This window comes from Eleutherodactylus coqui, chromosome 1, assembly GCF_035609145.1.
Source record: "Eleutherodactylus coqui strain aEleCoq1 chromosome 1, aEleCoq1.hap1, whole genome shotgun sequence".
In the NCBI taxonomy this organism is placed as follows: domain Eukaryota; kingdom Metazoa; phylum Chordata; class Amphibia; order Anura; family Eleutherodactylidae; genus Eleutherodactylus; species Eleutherodactylus coqui.
The window spans coordinates 318,999,426-319,018,084 of record NC_089837.1 but is presented as its reverse complement, the minus strand read 5'-3'; the positions used below and the strand labels follow the sequence as shown (position 1 = coordinate 319,018,084).

The window sequence follows — 18,659 nt, the reverse complement described above, 5'->3', positions numbered from 1 at the left end:
TGCTTCTCTATCTCATTTTAATTAATAAATTAATTTATGACGTCCTCCTGATATATAAATCCATAGAATTCAAAGAGGGTGTACTTAGTTTTTCTCATAGCTTTAGTTTATTTTTGATTGAAGTGGGAGATACTGTATACTTTATCTAGACAGATTTTGGATATGCTTGCTAACCCCAAAGCAGTTTGTTGACATAGAGCTTACAAGGTATAAACTTCATCAACGACTTCCTTTCTTCTATTATCCACTGGATTAACCAATTGCTCATAATGAAATTCCTGGTTTCTCCAGAAGTGAACAAATGTTTCTTTTCCGAATGTCCTTCTTGCCTTGTGATGTAGAGGAACATGGTGGGATTTGATCTCAGCACTTCCACTCTCCCTTCCAACTATCGTAAACAGAAACTCTCTGTCCTGCCTTCCTGGGTTGTTTATATATGTTTCTGCGCACAGTTAAATGTTATCATGATCTTAGCTCATATAAACAAGCAATAAATAGGATTACTCTAATAAACTGCATGGCTTTTCAAGTTGAAGCTAAGACATAAATTAAATAAAAAATGAAAATGGCCTTTATTATCCAGTTAAGGTCAAGCTCAAATTTTATTACGAAAATGCTTATCTGGTAGTTTTGTTATCATTGTAATAAATTATCGGTTATTATCGGATTACTCGGCATGGGTATGTTCCCTATTTAAAGTATATAATTCACTGTAAGGAATGGATATTTGGTGCATGGTGTGGTTTTTCACTGTTCTCAATGATACCAGCAGTTCGTCTTGCTCTGACCATCAAATCTTCCATCACAGAAATGTACTGTTTGCTATTACCCTTCATGTAGATCACAGTAGGAAGCTCCTGATACTACACACAACCCACAGTAATCGCCAACATAGATAACAGTTATAAGTGCGTTGGCGCACAATAACAGAGTGTCTGCCAACCAGGGCCCCCCGCAGGAAGCTCCATGTTAAAACCTGGGAATAGTGTTTTGGCCTTCAGCTTATTCAATGAATCTTGGCATGGTGTGAACAAAAAGCAATTCATCAAGTCTGAATCATTTCTGCCCTCACATTGACCGTCTACGATGATACTGAGATTAGTGCACAATGAACACTACGGAAAATTTGTTCCAATGTTTTGTTACCCAGCAATATAGCAGGTAGAATGAGAAATTCATGCTGTTAAAAAATGGGGTTCTTTGCACATGCCACTCGTGTCAGAGGAGTAGCCATAAGGATGCAGAGGTAGCTGTTCTGTAACCCCTCTGTTATATAAGAACGAGAACACAATAGTCTACAGGGAGAGAGCAGGGACTCTGAAATTCTGCGGAGTGCTTCTGAAGAGCTGCCAGTAGAAGTGCAACAGTCTGTAGGGAAGATTCTGGAGAGAAGCCCATGGCTGCTGCACTGAGGAAACAGAGACTGCCTGTTGTCTGGAGTCGCAAAGAGGGATATAGAAAGAGAGAGTTAACGCAATATCCCTGAACTGGTGGGGGGCATCTGGACTATGACCGGCAGCAATGGAAATGATGCAATGGTGTCATACTCCTGACCTAAAGAAGCCTGGGTCAGTGGAAGTAGTGACTTCATTGCAATGCATCCGTAAGTGGGGCCAGCCTTTAACAGATAGGTGTGCACACCAGAAAGGCCTGCATTGGGAATCAGTGCCAGCAGTATGGACACAGGACTTTATGCAGTTTTGTGTGTTCAAATACAGTTTAAAGACATTCTTAAGGGATTGAGTGGGCATTGATCACTGAAAGTGAAGTGTTAACTCTTTAAAGATGAACTATATAACATTGTGTGATTTATATTTCTATTTCATATGATTAATCTGTTTGCAGCATTATTATTACTGTTTTTCCAAAGCTGTTATTAGTTCATGTTACGCGCAAGGAATTAATTAGCTAGCCATGCTAGCGGCAGGTGACTCTATGGTAAAGGTTGATTGTTTACTTAATATACTATTATTTGCTTGCAGATTTCTGCTCTTAAATATTGCAATTTTTTGTAACTCCTTCTGTGGCATCATATCATGAATCTGCATCCACACAGCTGCGACAAATGCAAAATTCCATGACCTATGAATTAATTGGCTTCAGATGCAAGAGGAGGAATGTGTACAGCTAGATAGACATAATTAATAATGTGGATGGTCACATGACATACTGACACTTAAAAAAAGAGCTGGCAGCAGTGGTTGCAACATGTCTATAATTCATAAGTTACTTGTCTTTGCTTTTGATGAAAATTCTTGGCAAAAAATGTCATAATGAATCAAATAAATACATGTGAGCCTTTATCGGGTGCAGATGTGATGAAGTTTTATGTCTCAACTTGTTTTCTTGAAAAAAAAATCCTGTTGCTTTTTACTTCTACTAATATCATACACATAAAATATTCCTTTAAACCCTTGGAATTAGCATAAGGTTCATAGATTATATCAAATTGTCTTGACATCATCTTCCTTTATGTCAATTCATGAATTTCCAGTGATTTAAGTTTCTCCCATTTGGGCAGCTATACAGAGTATTTCCATCCCTACACACCACTTATAAAGTTCATAATACATCAAAAGACAAATTATGTCTGGTTTTATTACTCTGACCCCATTACACAGTGTTTTGTAACTTCTGTGAATCTGGGGATCATTTTCATGACTGCAAATCTTAGTTCGTAATATTGAGTGATTATTAGAGATGAGCAAATATACTCATTTCGAGTAATTACTCGATCGAGCACCGCGATTTTCGAGTATCAGTACTCGGGTGCAAAGATTCGGGGGGCGGGGGGAGGCGTGACGGAGCGGGGGTAGCAGCGGGGAACAGGGGGGAGCCCTCTCTCTCTCCTTCTACCCCCCACTCCCCGCTGCAACCCTCCACTCACCCACAGGGCCCCCCCAATCTTTTCGCCCGAGTACGGAAGTACTCGAAAATCGCGGCACTCGGGCGAAAAAGGGGCGTGGCCGAGTGGGCTCGCTCATCTCTAGTGATTATGCATTGTTTGCAATTACATTCAATGATTGTGGCTAAACAGCAGTCAAGTACCTTATCCCCTTCCTAACCACCATGTGACTATTTCTTGTGCCAATGGAATATGAGTAGATATCCTCCGCAATAAATACGCAGTAAATACGCATGCAAAAAAACGCAATCAGAGCCACACACAAACAGAATACGCAGTGTTTCAGTCCGTGAATACGCTGAATAATTTGAGAGAAATATAACCGAACTATTACTGGTCAACAATTTTTTGTAGTCAGCTTAGTCCTAGAAACCCCTTAAATATTTTTCCACTTATATTGAAGTGACACTTACCTGCCTGTAGTCACCAGGCTCTCTTCTTGACCTCTTTTTGTATATTGGGACCACATTGGCAATGCGCCAATCCAGTGGTACAATCCTGGTCTCTATAAAGTCTGTGAATATTAGAAATAGAGGCCTGTCTATCACGTCACTTAGTTCCCCTAGGACCCTTGGGTTTATTCCATCTAGCCCAAATGATTTGTCGATTTTAATCTTTTTTAGCCAGCTCTGAATTTCCTACTGCTTGAGGCAGTTCTCATTTAGTGGTGGGTTCATTTTATCCACTTGTATCGCATGTGTCATTTCTTTTTCTCTCATGAATATACTTGAGAAAAAAATATTTAAACTGTGTCATTGGTGCCAATGTGTACCATGACCACTGGATCCTCAGCAGCCCTTCCCAGTAATCTGTCAACCTGATCCACGATGTATCGAACTCAAGCACCAGGAAGATAACGCAAAATTCAATGACCCCGGTCTACGTGGCAGATTGCCCTGTCTGTTTCCCTAATAATTGAGTCCTCCAGCACTAGGACCAGTCTAGCCTGCCCTGCATTCCCCTTCTTACTGGAGCAGTCTTCTCCCTGGGGGTCAGAGGGCATGTTGTGCTGCAGCAGTGCTAACACTGTAATGGCATCCCCCTCATCTGACAACTTTACATACTGGTTAAGGGGGGGGGGGGGGCGCAGTTCAGGACTAGCGTCCTGGGTTTTCTTCCCTCTACCCTGTCTGTCACCCAGCTAGCTACCTGCTCATCCTGCTCTCCTGAACTACCTTCCTCCCCCACATCTACCCCAGCGAGTGCCTGCTCAGTGAGCAGCAAACTCCTTTCCATATTGCCAATGTGTCGTAGTATTGTAAGTCCTTCATTCAGACCCAGAATCTGGTCTTCCAAATGTTATCAAATCTTGTACAACAGTATGCATCCTTGACCGGCTGTTTAAGGATTGTATACATTGCACAAGATGTGCACTGGATGGCACTGCCAAGCATGGAGCACATTCTAGTGGGGCTCTGCAGTTGAAAAGCCCCCCCCAAAAAAATGAAAGTCAACTAGATCACGCTCACTCATGTGCCTCCGCCCGTTTGCGCCCACTTACGTGCCTCCACCCATTCGTGCGCTCTCACTGACCTCTACCTGTTCCCATCATTAAACATGCCTCCATCTGTTTGCTCCTTCTCATGTGCCTCTGCCCATTATGGCGACATTGTACCAAGTATATGTGAGTAAGAAGAATATTTTTTAGTGTACATGTATTTATATCAGACAACTACAGAATGCTTTCCTTATTTCAGCCCATTTTTTCCCAATTCAAATTTACAAAATTAGAATATATTGGTTTAATTTTAGTAACATATTAAAGGTTTATCTGTCCTGCAAAAAATGAGAAACTAGGTATATTTGTAGACTATGAAATAGGAGAAAATATAGTAATAGTATTTCCCCTCACAATGTAGTATTCTAAAATGTTGTCCAGTGTATTTAGATATTGATGACCTTGGTGATAATGAGGCTTAACTGCCAAATCACATTAGTCATAAAATTATAAAGCTAACATTAGTCATAAAATCTTGACGGGAGGGAGTTGACTGCTGAGACTCCCACAATTATGAGAACTGGCTGTTTCATTCACAATAAGAGTTGGTGGCACATGTGAATTTAATAAGATTTACTGTAACTGCAGAGACCCTCATTAATTAAGGTTTGATGGACTATCCATTTGATAGGTCATAAAAGAACATCTTGGGAAAGCCCCCTATAACTCTTCCGATCTCCCTTATTAAGAAGAGAATACTGTGGGAAATCCTTGCCAAATATTTATTCCCTGAGAGCAGACACCTGAGTATGTGCATAGAATATACTGAAAGGAATTCAAAGAGTATGGGAGCCTCACTTATAATATCATTACAAACCCATTACTGGTTGGAACAAGATAATCTTTATATAATTTGTTCAAAGCTAACAGTTATACAAAAATATTACAAACTTAAAAGCAAATCTGTCATAGAACTGTATATAGAAAATCAGGAAATAATCACTAGAACCTTCTTCAAAAAAACAGACACAAATAGTTACCTTAGTTATAAAAGTTGTCACGCGAAAACATGGAAAAATAACATTCCCTACGGTCAATTTACCCGCCTGGGAAGAAATTGCACAAGACCGAATGATTTCATCAGCCAATCAGACATTTTAAAGAAACGTTTCAAAGAAAAAGGTTACCCCAACCTATTAGTGGAACAAGCTTACAAAAAAGCTCTGAAACATAGGGAAGAAGAAAACACAGAAATAAGAATAGTAAAAAATAAAAAGAAAGAAAAAGAAAAAGGAAAATTGTCAGATGGTCAACCGAGATTCATCACCAAATACAGTGTTCAGCATGATAAAATTCGAAAGATTTTTCAAAAACATTGGAACATCCTTAAAGAGGATCCATTTCTGCAAACCCCACTTGCTTCCAATCCAACCCTTACATTTCGGAAGAACAAAACCATTAAGGAATTGGTAGCTCCTTCTTGTCCACATAAACATATTCAAAACTTTAGAAAAAAGAAAAAAACTAAAACAACAGGAAATAACACCATCTTAAATAATATAAAAGGTACTTTCAGATGCGGTAACCCCAGATGCAAGTGCTGCGCCCTTATTACCCACGGCAGAAAAGAGGTAAAAGTCCATTTGGACAGTACAACACATCATATTAAAAACCTACTTAATTGTGCCACTAACTATGTAATCTATTACCTGGAATGCCCATGCGGGCTAGGTTATGTAGGGCGCACCATTAACGCATTGAGAATACGTATTGGACAACACAGGAACAACATCACTAAGGGCTTTCTCAATCATAATGTATCACGACATTTCCTTTAACATCATAATTGCGATTTCACCGGCTTAACAGTAACGCCGTTAGAGAAAATTCATTCAAAAAACTTTTCCCTTCTAAAAAGAAGGGAAATGTACTGGATTTATAAAGTGAAAGCCTTAGCCCCATTTGGGCTTAATGAAGTTTTAGAGAAGAATATTTAACTCTTGTTTTTAATACATCATTTCTAACTGTATTGTCAATTTTCATTAATTGTAATCAATAGAATGATCATTTTTTTATCAATTGGTATTATCATGTGTCTATAGAGAATTCATTTTATGAATATTTATACCAAAAATAATTATTGCCATAAGTAATTTTAGCTGAATATTTATTGCTAAACCTATGTATATCTGTTTGTTGTGCATTTTCCCCCATCCCCTCTTTCCTTCCTCCCCCCCCGACCATTCCATAGTTTACAGCCTTGTACTCATTAAATCATTGCCAGTCATTAATTTCATAATAATTCATTATAATAACATATTCATTTAGACTAGTTCCTATAATTGTTTTATTAAATTATTAATTCATTACTAAATTAATCCACAATTATGATTATAACAGTTCTATTGATTAGCCCCACGGAATAGAGCTGTTACAAACTGCCGGTCATGTGACTCTCATAGTTGCGTTATTACTCTATCCAGTCACATGCCCCCCGAAAGGATGGGGCACGCTCTGCTTATGTCATTACGCTCCCAATCATATCTCCGGCATTTACGCAGCACAGCACGCTAATACAGCGTGACCGCGCTCACTACAAACCCCATTCATGAGGATGACACGTCACGGAACTCCCACGTGACCGCGCCAACCAATTAGCTTCACCAGGCTTCATTACACGGCACGCCAATTCAGCGTGATAGTAACACACATTAGCCTCTCCCTCATTATGACGCGGTGCGCGGTCCCCATGTGACCACAACGCGCCGCTAAACACACCCCCAGTGCCGTATCTCTACACAAAACTTTGATTTCCTAACATTCTGCTGCTCGTTTTTTCTTGCAAACCTGATAGTTGTCTCTGGGCCCCTTATCCACACATATTTACTTATAATTGCCCAAATTTAACTTTTATTCCATCCTCCAGTTACTGTAAGGCTGGCCCTTCCCCCCATCACTGTCATACATCATCATAGTAAACCCCGCCCACAAAATGGCGCTACCCACGGATGCAACGAGCACTTTCATTTTCGATTTCATTATAAATGTGAGTACATGTTTGATGTTTTTTATGTATCATATGGCTTGAGAAAGGTGTCATTGGCACACCGAAACGCGTTGCCTGTATAATACGTCATCCACAATCGGTGGATTGTTTAATGAAACCTTGGATTTTATCCAGTACACCGACGTGTACCATCATCTGTGATTGGAGTCTACACTTCAAGGAGGGGGTTTCTGTTTCCACACCCCCCCCTCCTCCCCAGTAAGTGTCTTTCTTACTCTATCACTTGCCTTTATGCTTACCACTAAAGGAAAAGTGTTCTTCATACAATACAAAGTACCTTGTAGCGTTGTGACGATTTTCTCTAACAATATTGTATTATATATTTCTTTGTGAGGGTTACCCTGTATTAGGGAACCCTTTTGAATGTCCTGCAGCTATCCTGTTAATTCGTGGATTGGGTACTCACGGAACCCCAGTGGAGTGGAGTTTTTTCGAAAAAACCTTGTGGCGCATTCCTATCCTACTCATCTGTCATCGGACTACGCTCTCCTATTAAAGGGCAGCATATTACAGGAACAGTAATATGCTGTAACATGCATCCTTAATTGGTTCAGTCCCAAGGTATTTGGGGTCCTCAGGATCAGACAGTTTAGCCATATTTAGTACAAGCTAGTTGAATGGCTATAACTTTTTTTGTTCGGCTACCAATGTGAATTTTTGAGTCTTTTTTCATGACCAATTCTGGTTTCTTTTGTATCAGTTTTATGCACACAGTTTTGTCTTTTTTTTTTTTTAGAATTTTTAGACTAAGGGCTCAGTCAGACGGGCGTTTTTTCGCGCGATTTGAGGATCGCATGACGGATGCGCATCCGCAAATCGCGTGACCGGTGCGCGCAAGTCGCCCGCAAATCGCCCGAAAATCTGCTCCTAGCCGCGTTTCATTAGAACCGGCCCGGAGCTGTCCAGCGCAGTGCATTCAATGGAGACGGCAATACAGCCGTCTCCATTGAAAGCAATGCGCTGCAGGCGAGCCAGGGATGAATTGTTGGTAAGGGCTTAAATATATAAGCCCTTACCTGCAATGCATCCTAAAATGTATTAAAATAAAAAAAAATTGTATACTCACCTTCTGCCGGCAGCCGAAGCTCCGCGCGGCCGTCCTGCAGTGGGTGTGAAGGGGGTGTGAGTCAGACCTGCCCCCTGATTGGCTCAGCGCTGAGAGGCAGCAGTCACTCACCCATTCATGAATTCATGAATGGGTGTGAGTGTTTTCAGCCTCTGATTGGTCAGGGCTGTGACCAATCAGAGGCAAATCATTCAGCAGGCGGGGATTTTAAAGCCCCGCCGGCTGAATAGTGCCGAGAAGCAGTTCAGGAGAACTGACAGCGGCGGCGGCTGGACTCCGGCTGCAGCGGAAAGGTGAGTATACAATTTTTTTTTATTTTAACACATTTTAGGATGAATTGCTGGGAAGGGTTTATATATTTAACCCCTTCCCGACAATTCACCCCGCGCACGCCGGCAGCCCATTGCTTTCAATGGGCAAACATCGTTCTTCTCTGCCACAGCTGTTACAGCTGTGGCAGAGAAGAATGATTTGTCTTCTATATGTTCTCAATGGGGTCGGCGCTGCTGCCGCCGGCCCCATTGAGCGCATATAGAGAAGAGAACAGGAATCGCAGATCGCAGATAGCTGCGATCTGCGATTTTTTGTTCTATAATTTATCGGACGAGCGCATAAAAAGCGCTCATGTGTCCGATACCATTGCAAAGCAATGGTTTTAAAAAATCGCCGGACGCATGTGCAAATCGCGCGAAAAAACGCCCGTCTAAGGGCCTAAGGGCTCAGTCAGACGGGCGTTTTTTCGCGCGATTTGCGCATGCGCATGCGTCCGGCGATTTTTTAAAACCATTGCTTTGCAATGGTATTGGACACATGAGCGCTTTTTATGCGCTCGTCCGATAAATTATAGAACAAAAAATCGCAGATCGCACCTATCTGCGATTCCTGTTCTCTTCTCTATATGCGCTCAATGGGGTCGGCGGCAGCAGCGCCGACCCCATTGAGAACATATAGAAGACAAATCATTCTTCTCTGCCACAGCTGTAACAGCTGTGGCAGAGAAGAACGATGTTTGCTCATTGAATTCAATGGAGCGGCAATACAGCCGCTCCATTGAAAGCAATGGGCTGCCGGCGTGCGCGGGGTGAATTGTCGGGAAGGGGTTAAATATATAAGCCCTTCCCAGCAATTCATCCTAAAATGTGTTAAAATAAAAAAAAATTGTATACTCACCTTTCCGCTGCAGCCGGAGTCCAGCCGCCGCCGCTGTCAGTTCTCCTGAACTGCTTCTCGGCACTATTCAGCTGGCGGGGCTTTAAAATCCCCGCCTGCTGAATGATCTGCCTCTGATTGGTCACAGCCCTGACCAATCAGAGGCTGAAAACACTCACACACCCATTCATGAATTCATGAATGGGTGAGTGACTGCTGCCTCTCAGCGCTGAGCCACATGAGTGAGGCATGCCTCTGATTGGCTCAGCGCTGAGCCAATCAGGGGGCAGGTCTGACTCACACCCCCTTCACACCCACTGCAGGACGGCCGCGCGGAGCTTCGGCTGCCGGCAGAAGGTGAGTATACAATTTTTTTTTATTTTAATACATTTTAGGATGCATTGCAGGTAAGGGCTTATATATTTAAGCCCTTACCGACAATTCATCCCGGGCTCGCCCGCAGCGCATTGCTTTCAATGGAGACGGCTGTATTGCCGTCTCCATTGAATGCACTGCGCTGGACAGCTCCGGCCCGTTTCTAATGAAACGCGGCTAGGAGCAGATTTTCGGGCGATTTGCAGGCGACTTGCGCGCACCGGTCACGCGATTTGCGGATGCGCATCCGTCATGCGATCCGCAAATCGCGCGAAAAAACGCCCGTCTGACTGAGCCCTAACTGCGTAGTTTGAAACTAGTAGCAACGTATGCATTTTATGAATGACAGTTAATTTTCCTGATAATCATACGGAGTTACCCTAAAATAGACTTTTTAAGTCCATCATTATATGCTTTATATACTATAAATTTTAATTTATACATGGCTATTTTAAGGTAACTGGATCAGGAAACCTGTTTTGACAGTGGGGCAGTTTTTTGGGAGGTATTTTATGTGTACTGTTTTTTAGATAATTTTTTTTCATCATTTTATGGCCTGTCGCTCAGAGGTAAAAAAAAAATACCATTGGGGGACTGTCTTTTTACCCTATATACATCCTCTGTAACTGAGACTACTCAGTAACTCCAGTTATAGAAATCAGCCCAGTTATTGTGACTAATGTCACTGTTGGGGCTATGCTAGGTCTGCTTCGACCCAACAGCATCCCCATCTTTCCAGCATCGCCGCAGTCTTGTGATCACGTGACCAATTGATGCAGCCACTGCCTTTGGTCTATACACATTGCTCACTGAGTGCTGTGTTCTTAAGAGAAGAGTAGACAGTAGTGGTGAAAACCCCTTTCAAGGTGCTTGGTGCATATGTTTACAATGACTACCAAAATATTAGACTAAGACCAGAATACCAACCTTCGCAGAGTTTTAGTAACAACTTGTGCTTCTTTAATCAGGGATTACTTGTGAAACTTTGAGTTACATAACAATATGAAAAATAATTGGAACAGCACCACGTTAATATGGACATTACAGTAAGGCTATCTTCTAACAGGCAAGCTCAATATGTGGCCGTGAATCCCTCCCCCACATTGCGCTCCCCACCATGTGAAACTACAAGGAATGTGAGGTGTTTTCATAGGAAAACAGCCTTGCATCACTTCGGGGATGTAGAGATCTGTGACAGCACGCCGGAGGATTGCAGGTTTTCTCCTATTGCTTTCAATGGGTCTGCTGCTGATGCGAGATCATGCAGCCGGATAGAACATGCCGTGATTTGTTTCCTGCATAGCATCGCATCACAGTGCCATACGGGAAAACATCGCTGATGTGTATGACCCCACTAAAAAGAATGGGGTTCATATTTGCGCAAAATATGTGCATCTTAAAACGCACAAATCTCACACGATTTTATCGCCCGTGTGAAGCCGGCCTTATGCAGGGTGATCAATTTGGGAATACCCTGACTCCGCACAATAAATCCTTAAAAATGCACCATAACAGGCAGCATACCATCCATTAATTATTTGTATTGGTCCACACAATTCAAATAATACATTATTTGGGTTATAATGTGTAGAGGCCTGAGAAAGGCCAACACATCAGAGCCAAAACATCTCATTATATACATTGTATGCAGCTGCAGGTTAGGCCAGGCGACAGGGAGGCATGTGGATTACAAGAAAGATAGCTGTTAGGGCTTCTAGTCGTCTGATAGGTAGCAATAAAATGGTACTCAGACAAAAGTATATTAGTTACATATTTGAACATACAATATGAAATATATATCAAGCAAATACATTTCTACTATATACACTTACCCTGGGGCCTTGTGGTCCAGCTGTCACCTACCCAAAAGCACAAAAATACAATTAAGAATGTATTTTCATTATTTATTCAAAAATGTTAAAAAAACAGCATATTTGACAGTTAAAAAGTATTTAAATACACATTATTATATTTTCAAGAGTTTGCATAGAACACAAATGACACTAATGCCTCAAAACAAATTACTGTTGTGCTAGCTGAAACAATATCTGTCAATATTGCCACAAACTATATAGAGATAATAAACAAAAGTCAGCTGTGCTCCATTTGTGAAAAACTGCAGTAAGGTTCTAGAAGACTGCAATTGTGGTGATTTGTCACTTTGTTGCAGTTTTTCACAGATTTGAAGTGCGGCTGTTTTTGCTTATCATCATTTAATGTCTATTGTGTATTTCCTCACTAAAATTAAACATTTAATCACCATTCTCCTTCCCCCTCCCCTGTTCGGATCCACAAATCCTCAACACATAATTATGCCATCATTTTTCAATTAACAAACATTATTTGTACAAGCCCTATTCTAGCTTTTACTTAATCTTAAAATGTGAATTTTATGAAAACAGTCCATTTGTCCAAAAATATTTTTGATAGCTCTGTAATGATAGGACGATCAGATGATCACTCTAGTAATAACAATTTTTTTTACTATTTCCATTATATTATTAATTTTAAGAATCTCAGTTGAAATCCATGAACTCATAATTGCCGGACAAACTAGGTGTATTATTTCGGATTGACCTTCCATACTCTTCCTCCCCAAGTCGTCATAATGAAAAATTAATAACCATGATTATTATTCATGGAGTATCCTAAAATATTAAAAATGTCTCTCTTCATCTCATCTCAACTTGATCTTATTTTCAGAATTCCCAAAATGAGTGAAATAGTTGTGCCTTGAACAAATTACATTTAGGACATTTGCTTTTATAATCTTTAATATATTTATACACTCTAATTCCATCCATGTTTCTGATATTATGCATGTCTCAATCACCTCCAGACTCTTTTTGATCTTTTTTTTCAATTTCATATGTACTTAGATCTAAACCCTAATCCTCTTTTCACTATCTAGTAGTCAAACACAGTCTCCTGTTACTATTACTCATTTATTTAAAATATGTGATATTGATATAATAGTGTCCTTTTCACCCTTTTTTCGGTCATAATATTTATTCAATAAGCTAATAGTTTCCCAATATGAAGTGAATGCTTTGTATATTGAAACTGTGAATAATAAAGATATACACCATCCTTTAAATTATATCTGCTTTTAACTCTTCCTAAGAGAATACTGCACCTGTTTCCTAATTTTGGCAGTATATTATAGTGACAACACTTACAGATCTTCATTCCCCTGTTCCCTTAGGAAACACAATTATTTTCAGATATTCATCCATTTTCTAATAACCCAAAATATGAATCACGCATTTCCCTTGTTTTTTTTAAAATCCACATTGTAATAGTGTCCTTGAAGAGAAATCTGGCACTATTAAACTTCCCCTCGAACTACCATACTATAATGTGTGGATAGCTGAAGATACAGAGGTTCCAAAGATGTAATTTATATCTCTGGACTCACTTTCACTCCATCCAGTAGGCCTGCAAACAACACATGCTCTGTATTGGAATCTCTGCAATATAGTATGGCGGACTCCCAAATGCTTCATTACCATCCAAGGAAGACTTTATTATATACAAATTAGCTGTTTTAAGTGAATCTGTAATCATTTCTGAAAAACAGGACCACTTGTGCTAGCCTTATATTTACAACCCCAAACAATTATTTACACTTTTAACTCTTTTCTCTGCTGTCCAATGTCCCTTCCCACATTTCTCATCTCAGCTGAGAACTTTGCCTTCCATTTTAAACACAAGAATGACAACCTCCAAGAAAGCTTCAACCTGTAGTCCATGCAAGTACTCCACACAATTGCTCAGTGATCTTCCCCTATAACCTGTTTCTCTACAATTACCTATGAAAATCTTTCCACCTTACTCTTAAAATCTCATCTTGCCACTTATACACTTGACCCAGTCCCATCCCATCCTCTCTCCAGTTTTACCACTGTATTTATCACAACCCTAACTCAATCTCTTCAACCTACTATTCACCGCTGGCATCTTCCCTTCATCTTTTAAACATGTAACCAACAGATCCATCCTCAAGCAACCATCCCTCAACCCGTCCTCTTTGTCCAGTTTTCGTCTCATCTCATTACTTCGTTTGCCTATAAAATCTTTGAGCAGCATGTCCACCTTGAATTGTCCTTCTGCCTCTCATCCAACTCCCTCTTTGATCAGCTACAAACAAATGTCTGACTCCACCACTTTACTGAAACTCCCTTAGAGGGGTTGTCTACACTCTACTATTTTTTACAGTTTTTATTTAGTTACTGAATATAAAATCATACAATTTATTAATATATATGTATTTAAAATTCTGCTCAGATTTCTTTCTTATACCAGAGCAGTGGCTCCTATCTGCACGGTAGAATGGTATAGCCCATAGATAGGTCTATCCATAGTAATGGCGTCAGTCATGTGACCCCTGCTGCTCAACTCACACTGATCAGGTATCTAATAGGTGACTAGTAGTTTATAGAGGAGCAGAACTCACACAGTATTACAACCTGCAGTGTCATCACATCTGTCAGTGTCTGTGGAGAAGCAGCTCTTACATTTTCTTTATTAAAAACAACATGACAACACCGCCTGGAGATACTTGTGTCTGTGTTTTCTTTAACAGTCACTGTTAAAAAAGCTAACTCCTCAAAATAAAACACAACTGTCCCCGGCAGTGCTCTCTTGTTTTCATTCATAAAGTCAACTGAAAGAGACAACCACCACAAAAGAGGAAATGGTGGAAAATATAAGAGCTGCTTCTCCACAGACACTGACAGACGTGATGACGCTGCAGGTACTGTGTGAGTTCTGTTCCTCTATAAACTACTAGTCACCTATTAGATACCTGATCAGTGTGAGTTGAGTAGCAGGGGTCACATGACTGACAGCCATTACTATGGCCAGACTTGTCCATGGGCTATACCATTCTAAAGTGTGTTGGAGTGGATTTTCCTGTGTGTGCCAACATTGTGAGAACCTAGAGATAGTGATCGCACATTGAGCTGACATACCCAAGTTGTCACAGTTATTATTTTTTTCCAATCAGCTTTACTTATTTTTGTTATGTTTTTTTCATTTGCTTTGTCTATTTTTCTTGTTCTCTTGAGCCTAGTTTCAGCTGCCTTTTATCAAAACTCACACAGGCAGAAAACAATCAAAATTAGACAGGTTGAGACGTGAAGCATGTATTCAGCTCTAGTGTTCTTCATAAGAAGCTGTCTGGAGTTTCTGGAAATCTAATGCAGTCTTGTAACAATTAATAACTTCTTTTTTTCATAGGGATGTCTGGATGATTTAAGGCACACCCTAGCCTACAGACTAAATAACAAGGAAATGACCCTAAACGCAAATAACGCATGCAGAGAGATAGCCACAGCCTCACTGTACAGCACAGGTAAGTACAGGCTTTTTACATACTACCCCTCCCATTAGTTATAAGTACCTGGAAAAGAAACACACAGCTGCTTTTGCTCAAATATTTTTTTTTCCATCTTAAGTCAGCAGTCTACATAGTCATGTAATTAATCAACTCATGTTATGTATGGCCATCATTTCGAAAAACATCCACAGCTGTTGCTTGTCTTACTGCTTTCTTGCAATACGGAGCACAATGGCGTCCAGTTTCTTTTAGTTGATATTAGAACATTGCTGCCCAGACCACTACAGCATTATTAGGCTGAGCTCCCGGTGATAATGTACTTTTACAGCATCTTAGTTATATGTGGATCTCTACAGAGAAGACTATGGGAGCATCTACAGGTTTTAGATAATGATGAGCTAAATCTTCATGGAAGCTGGGTTGATTCAGTACCATAGATTTGTTAGACAGAGTCAATTGGCACATTTAATCAAGGTCAATTTACATTGGCCTATAATTATTACAGTTTTCTCATTTCGAATTATGACAGTAATTGGCCAGTATAAATGAAAGAGACCAAGGATAAATACTAAAGTTATAGCTGATGAATTGCATCGCTGTAAAAATAGACATTAATTAGCAATAGCTAGGCATTGCTGACTAGTGCACAGTTCTTATGAGAACAATTGCTAGGCAACAATGATGATCAACACCTGAAAGGAAGGAATTCCCTCCCTTCTCGAGATTCTCCATCAGACCTCTGGCCATGAGTTTCCAAACTCTGTTGGCTGTTTGTCTTTTAAAAAAAAAAAATCAACAAGTCATTTTTGAAAGCAGATCAATGAGATAGATCACCAGAAAATTCCATCATATGTGCTCTAACAAAGACAGAGGCAGATTTAATATTACAGGCGCCAATTTTCTAGTGTAAATTGTGCAAGAAACCTTTCATGCTTTGCTGAGTCCAAAAAGCTTAACTTTGCTTAAATGCGACATCATGCGGTAAAATTTTGGCTAAAAATCTGGCTAAAACTATGCCAACTAATAAGTGGTCTAAGGTTAGACTAAATAATCCAAAGATTCACCAGATTTATTATTCAGCGGAGTCACAGTGATACAACTGCTCATTTTAAGACTGTCTAGTCTTAGTTTTCAGGTCTAGTTACTAGACACTATAAGTAGATGTGCGCCATAGACCAATTCGTAAATGTGGGCTGAAAATCTACAGCTGGTATTTTAGCCAGTATGCTTAAATGGAATGTGGATTGGATGAATCGGATATATGTATATATATATGTATTGTAGCAGGGCAATATCATACTGGCCTGCAGGGGCCAAGGAGAAGGCAGAAGATGAAAATGTTGAAGCAAAGAAGGCCACTAAAGTAGAGATTAGGAAAGATGTCTCAGAAGTTACAGGTGACAAAAGTCCTGTAAAAGAAGTTGCAGAGGTGATAGCTAGGAAAGCAGCAGTTAACGATCAGACTGAAGATAGTTAAAGGGGTTGTCCCGCGCCGAAACGGGTTTTTTTTTTTTCAATAGCCCCCCCCCGTTCGGCGCGAGACAAACCCGATGCAGGGGTAAAAAAAAAAAACGTCCAGTACTTACCCGAATCCCCGCGCTCCCGCGACTTCTTACTTACCTTAGTAAGATGGCCGCCGGGATCTTCACCCACGATGCACCGCGGGTCTTCTCCCATGGTGCACTGTGGGCTCTGTGCGCTTCATTGCCGATTCCAGCCTCCTGATTGGCTGGAATCGGCACACGTGACGGGGCGGAGCTACAAGGAGCAGCTCTCCGGCACGAGCGGCCCCATTCGGAAGGGAGAAGACCGGACTGTGCAAGCACGTCTAATCGGGCGATTAGACGCTGAAATTAGACGGCACCATGGAGACGAGGACGCTAGCAACGGAACAGGTAAGTGAATAACTTCTGTATGGCTCATAATTAATGCACAATGTACATTACAAAGTGCATTAATATGGCCATACAGAAGTGTATAACCCCACTTGCTTTCGCGGGACAACCCCTTTAAGAACACGCAAAAAAATCTAAACGTTGTTAGTGTTTCAGAACACGAGGAAAGTGCAAGTGATGGTCCCACACATAGAGACCCCCGAGCCTGGAGTTTTTACCCTGGAGGGCCAAAGGAAGAATAAGAAAAAAGTGTGATGCGGCCTACGGCCTTTATCAAAGGGGGGATATGTAGCAGGGCAATGTCAGACTGGCCTGCAAAGGGTGGTAGATAGGCAGTCTGGTAGCTAGAGAGAGGAAAGGTAAAGGTTAACATTTGATGGGTGTAGCAGGAAGTGGCTACAAAAGAGCCAGTTTATGCCAGAAAGAGGGGAGACATTGGCTGAGAGAGCCAGAGAGATGTTGGCTGAGAGAGCCAAAAAGACGTTGGCTAAGGGAGGTGGTGAAGGGAGCCGCTTCAGGGACTTGGAGCCTGAGGTCCGGTGCGGACCAGCTGGGTCTGTCACCCTGTCTCATAGAGAAAGACACCTTCCAGATGCCCTAGGCGGGGTCAGTGGCAGGACCCTGTGGGTTGTGAACCCTAAAGCTCTATGGACTGTGTATGTATAATATACCTGTATGCTGTGGAATAAAGCTGGCAGAAACCAGAGTTAAAAGAAACTTCTGTCTGCTGGAGCATATTTGCGTGCAAGGTGCACCACTTCCTGACCGTGTGGACCGCAATCCAGAGGCGAGTAAACCCTGAGTAGTCACTATATATATATATATATATATATATATATATATATATATATATATATATATATATATATATATAATGTATACAAGCTAGCCAATCCTTTATGCACATAAAAACATATAGACTGCAAGGTTTAATAATGACTTCAGCATTAACTTGGCCTGAATTAAATTAAAGCACACCTGTATTTTGAACAGGTTTTCTAAAATACACCAGGTTCCCCTTACCCACTCATTTGCTGCTGTCTGCATTGTTTCATGTTTTTATGTTCTCATTTTCAGGTGGCAGTATCTGAATGCCCACCCCTCTGCAGTCCCAGGATAATTGTAAGAATTTGGCTTTCAGAGACATTTTGGCCAAATGGTTAATAAACTCATAATAATGTGCACACTCACTCACATACGCACAGAAACTTGTGCGGTAACAGTAAGAGAGGCAGAAAACGTGGAGATTGCAGACACTGTACAGACACATCTGTCAGCCTGTGACTGCATAGGATTAGCCTATGAAGATAGCCCCTCCCGCACAGCTAAATGCCCTTTTACACACAAAGATAATCACTCAAACTGCCGAAAGATTAAATGAAATTCATGCGAGCTGCCGACATTTTTGAATAACAAATTAATT

At 40.8% G+C, this 18,659-nt stretch overlaps 1 protein-coding gene across 1 annotated transcript in view; it reads right to left on the bottom strand.

The window, feature by feature from the left end:
* The window catches only part of COL16A1 (collagen type XVI alpha 1 chain), a 152,964-nt gene that overhangs the window by 73,430 nt on the left and 60,875 nt on the right, over nucleotides 1-18,659 (bottom strand). The window contains exon 11 of the mRNA XM_066586861.1: nucleotides 11,833-11,859. Coding sequence (XP_066442958.1) covers nucleotides 11,833-11,859 — 27 coding nt within the window. The remainder of the gene's footprint in view (nucleotides 1-11,832; nucleotides 11,860-18,659) is intronic.